The sequence below is a fragment of the Sinocyclocheilus anshuiensis genome, unplaced genomic scaffold, assembly GCF_001515605.1.
Source record: "Sinocyclocheilus anshuiensis isolate Anshui unplaced genomic scaffold, SAMN03320099.WGS_v1.1 scaffold2232, whole genome shotgun sequence".
Classification (NCBI taxonomy): Eukaryota; Metazoa; Chordata; class Actinopteri; order Cypriniformes; family Cyprinidae; genus Sinocyclocheilus; species Sinocyclocheilus anshuiensis.
The window spans coordinates 216,994-222,037 of NW_015547816.1; the positions used below are offsets into that span (position 1 = coordinate 216,994).

At 37.1% G+C, this 5,044-nt stretch overlaps 1 protein-coding gene across 6 annotated transcripts in view; it reads right to left on the reverse strand.

Annotated features, from left to right (window-relative positions):
* Positions 1–5,044, reverse strand: part of hdac7a (histone deacetylase 7a) — a 105,414-nt gene continuing 100,370 nt past the window's right edge. For all 6 annotated transcript variants that reach the window (XM_016507610.1, XM_016507611.1, XM_016507609.1 and 3 more), the window contains 2 exons: positions 3,723–3,861; positions 1–3,016 (listed from right to left, as the gene is read on the reverse strand). In XM_016507610.1, the coding sequence (XP_016363096.1) occupies positions 2,974–3,016; positions 3,723–3,861 (182 nt within the window). In that variant the 3' untranslated portion in view covers positions 1–2,973. The remainder of the gene's footprint in view (positions 3,017–3,722; positions 3,862–5,044) is intronic.

The window sequence follows — 5,044 nt, forward strand, 5'->3', positions numbered from 1 at the left end:
TTTAGGCAAACAAAAAATCCTTTTCTTTTTAATTAGGAAGATAGAAACAGTACAAAATAGACATTCCTTTCTATACACAGAGAAATAAAGAAATGGGAAATAAACAAGGGAATCGTTAAGTACATGAAGATTCGGAAACATAATTTCTGTTATTCTGTGTTAAACAGATCCAGTTAGTGGGGTTCGACAGGTAAAGTACTTCAAGGCACGTAGGTGAAGTCTTTTGGTCATAGGAAACTATTTACATTGTCCATACAAGAAGACGAAAGGGAATAAATGACAGAGGAATTAAGACGGCGCTGGTTTGCGTTTACACGAGCGATGACGACAGCACGCGCTCTCCGTTTTACTTAATAAAGGGTTTGAGAGATGAGAGAATACAAGCGCTTTGAGAGGTATATCAAAACATTACAAATGCACAAAGCTACTGTAAAAATACACCTGTATGTAAGACGCATATCAGTGTCCAAACTGCAACGGAATGTCAAGATCTGTTTGCAGTCACAGTCCCAACGAAACGGTCACTAAGTGCTGTGGATTTGTCGCTAACCAAGTCGATTTCCAATTCGTCTCAAAGATGAACAGGCCCGTTTTGTTGATGGTGAAATGCAAGTGCACTGTTTGAAGTACTATAAATACACAGCAAGCTCGCCGCTAGTTCTGAGCGATTAGCTATGACTTCATTAATGAGTAAACGTCTGCATCTGCTCTATTTTACAACAGTCTTCACGGGGGTCTGATGGGCAAAGGCTACCCAGGGTCTTCATGAAAACCTCTCAAAACATCGATAAATGGATGGTGCTATTTACATGGAATCATACAAACGCATAACTATCCACAGTGGTTTGGTACAAGGCAAGAAATGGATGAATTAAAGACTTATTAGTTGGGCACTTGTTTCCGCAGCATTACAGAAATCTCACAAGGAATGCCTCTATTTTAATTCCACATGTTCGTAATAACAGCAATTTGTCAGGTCACGATTGTTTCTTGTAGTGAACGCAGGAAAGCATGTTAACGCTGTATTTGGTTGTGAATACAGTGGTAAAAGGGTTGTGCAGAGTATCACCAACTCATGCGGCCATTGTTATACAAATCAATGAATAATGATACAAATCTGAAACTCGAAAGCGAGCCGTCGGGTCATTCATTAAACCAAAAGCACACCGCAAAAGTCAAACAAGCACCATGAACTGTGCTACTAGTGGAATGTAACGTCCCGACCATGAAGACAGCACGCATTAACTCTGAGATACTGATACAGCATGTGGACGATCATTTCCAACGCATTATTTTCAGAGGTTTGGCCCATCAGGAGTACGCAACTAGATGAATTTTTGTTTCGAAACGTGAAAAAAGTGATATGGGTTTTGAAACCGAATGTGCTGGTGGAGTGGCACAGTATTTAAAGAGGTCAGTCCGTTTTGGTTTAAGGTTGGTGTGACATTCATTTCGGTTCATTGATGATGGCGTAAATGTGAATCCCAGCAGCTGCGAGACATATTTAATATCACTATAAACTTCATCCACACAACTGGTGTGAATTAGACATCTATGTGCAGGCTGTGGAAAACAGAACGCCATCCAAAAACAATGCATCCCTCGTAAAAATAATAATAATAAAAAAACCTTCAGTAAGTGCACAGCAATGAAAGAAAATCATTAAATGCGTTAAATGCCTCGTCCAAAACAACAAAGATCAGTGAAAAATACAGACATTTGTTTTAAGAACATTGTGTTGTAAAAGAATCTCACACACTGCCATTAAAGTGGCTTCGAGGGCCCATTCAAATATCATTTTGCGTTTTTTTTTCTTGTGGTCAATTGATTGTGAGTACAGAACAGACAATAGATATGATTGATAGATACACATGCACACACATATAAAGATCATATTCAAATTAGTTTGGTCTAAAAAGAGACTGATCTACCTTGCGTTACAATTAGTCTAGGGAAAGCCTAAGCACTTCCTGTGTCCACGATATTCAATGTACAGTGGTCATATTGACGCGACGTGTGCTCAGAAAGATGGGCGTATATGTGTGTTTTTTTGGGTGTGGGTGGGTGTGTGCAATAAACTTGCTAATAGCTGGTTTGTCCCTCTGGCCTTCAAAAACATGAGACATTAAATCAAATACACAGAATCAGTACAAATAAGCATCTCGAAGTATTCAAGTTTACAGCCTTCATGCTGGGAATGCAGGTAGAATGTAACTGAACTTGACACGAATGCAACTGTTTTTTGCTTCACTTTAAAAAAAAAAATATGAACGTTAAGCGTAAAACTAGATCCAGAATTAGATCTTTCTATTCCCAGAGGTTTGGAAAATTTCACGGTTCACATTATGGAATGCACAGTGCAAAAAAAAAAAAATACTATTTATAAAACACACAGTTGTCATGATCATTTTCTTCTTCTTCTTCTTCTTCTTTAGTGGTTAAATTGGTTAATAGTAATTACATCATAGAGTGGAGCCACTTTGTGGTTGCCAGGTGCAAGGAAAACCCGCATTTTCTCCTAGCACAGTCCGCTTGACAGGGGTAGTAAAGTGGGCTGCCTTTAAAAAAGGTGAAATAATCCTCAACCGCTCCTGCAAATCTGCTTTCGCATCTCCAGCTAAAGTAAACAGTCTCTTTTGAGGTGAACATTGAATGACTGGAGTGCATTCTTTTAGTGAATGTTAAAAACACACTAACGCACAAAGCGGCCTCATGCGTCATAGTGTGTTTGTTTGTGTGGTACTTGAATGAAGAAGATGCCTTGGATCCCAGAGCCCCGGCAGAACTGTGGCTGTGGGTTGTTAGCTTAGCCGCGCTTTGCTGGTGGTCAGTGTTGAGGTGGTGTCTTGGGGGAGGGGCCGTGATGAGGAAGCCACGCCCCCTGAGGCACTGCTGGTCTCGAGGCACGGCTCGTTCACATGGTGTGGAGCGCAATTTGGTACTGGACGGTTTTCAGACGCGTAAAGACCTGGTTTAAAGGGAGTCTTCGTCATGCTCCATGGGCTCATCGGCAAGGCTGTAAAAAATGAGGTTTATGTTTAGCATCAAACAATCACCATATGGTTTTTATGCTCAGGAATGTATCAAAAGCATATGTATTTAGAGCATTTGCTCTAAAGCCCAGTATAGATTAGAAGGGAAGTAGGCACCTGTGAAAACATTAGGATGAATTGGTTTGGATTACAGATTAGCCCCTTTCTGCAAAAACAAACTCTTGTAGGAAAATGTGGCTTTTCCTGAATTTTTGGTAAGTAAATTTGGTTGTAGAATGCAGTTGTCACACCCATATTTTAGTATTTGTATACTATTATCATTTTTATTTATATTTAAAAATATATATATATATTTTAAAAGGTTTTGTTTTAATTTTAGTTTCATTTTATCATCAGCTTTTGTCATTTTTATTTTTTTTTAATTACTATTAAAGTCTAATTTATTTTAGTTTTAGTTATTTATTTTCAGTTCTTATTATCTCATTTCAGTTAGTTACCAAAGCATCATTTCTAATTTTCATTATGTTTTCGTCTAATATTTATATTTTATTTCAGCTTAATTTCAACAGTTTTATTTAACAAAAATATTTTAATAGGTTTATTTAACAATAATAAACTTGGTTAAACTAAATAAAAGAACAAATTGTGTACAAAACAGGATCAAGGCACTATAGAAGTGTGACTAATTCTATTACTTGGATTTAGCACAATTTCTTCATCAGAACTCACCTTTTGTTGGTCAAGACCCCCACGGAGAGGGATGCCATCGCATTCACTGTGTCCGTTTCCTCACAGTCTTTCCTCTGGGCACCCAGAAACGACATCCCCACTGTGCCCATCAGCGGCTTCAGTGACGGCCAATACTGACCTGAGACAGAGGAAGAGATTTCAGAATTAACAGACAGGACTCATTTTTGCCATAATTCACCATTCCTCATGTCATTCCAAACCTATTTGACTTTCTTTCTGAAGTGAATCACAAAAAAAGATCTTTTGCAGAATGTCAAAGCTGCTCATTTCCATGAAATGAAAATACTAAAAGGCATTTGCAAAATACTGCACACAATTTGTGTGCTTTATTGTGAAGCCTTTTTGTGAAGGAGACTGAAATTTAAATGGCTAGTATTCAAGTTTAAGTTTATTTGTATAGCGCTTTTCACGATACAAATCGTTGCAAAGCAACTTTACAGAAAATTAAGTTTCTGCAATATTTAGTGGTAGCTTATCAGTGGTGACTGTCAGTTAATGTACATAGTCGAAGAAAACCTAAAGTATTTTAGTCTAGTTTTAGTTGAAGTAAACCTGAAGTATTTTAGTCTAGTTTTAGTCTAAGAAAACCTGAAGTATTTTAGTCTAGTTTTAGTCATTTTTTTCTCAAAATTATAATCGTAATTATTGTTGTCATTTGAGAAATTTACTTTTGCATTTCAGGTAGGCCTATTGCACTTTCTCAAGTAAGCACAAATCAATAGAATGTGGACACATTGTGTATTTTACCTCATCTAGTGTGCTGATTTATTATAGGCTTTTTATTATATAAATCAACACCAAAGACTTATGCAATCTCTCTGTCTAGGCTACATTATGAAAACAGCTAAAACAAACGAAAAATATTATAACAATGAAATTCCTAGTAATTCCACTAATTCCATAATTGCAATAGTCTATTTCTCTATTAAAACAACAGCGGTTGAGTAAGTGTATTTATTCAGCAATCACAATCACAAACAATATAGTTGAGGTCTCATGACAGAACACAGACCGGCTGAATGACGCTTTCATTTAGATCGCTAAACTCCAGCTTGTTTGTTTTTCAGTATTTAGTAGTTTTTGGTAAAGTTTTTATCTTTTTGAATACATTTTAGTCTCGTCTTATTTCGTCAACGAAATTGGATGTTGATATAGTCTTAGTTATCATTTATTGACCTTACTGTCGTCTCGCCTTCGTCTCGTCTTAAGCCCCGTTCACACCAAGAACGATAACTATAAAGATAACTATAAAGATAACGATATTAGCGTCCACACCAGCGAACGATATCGTCTGTTTATTC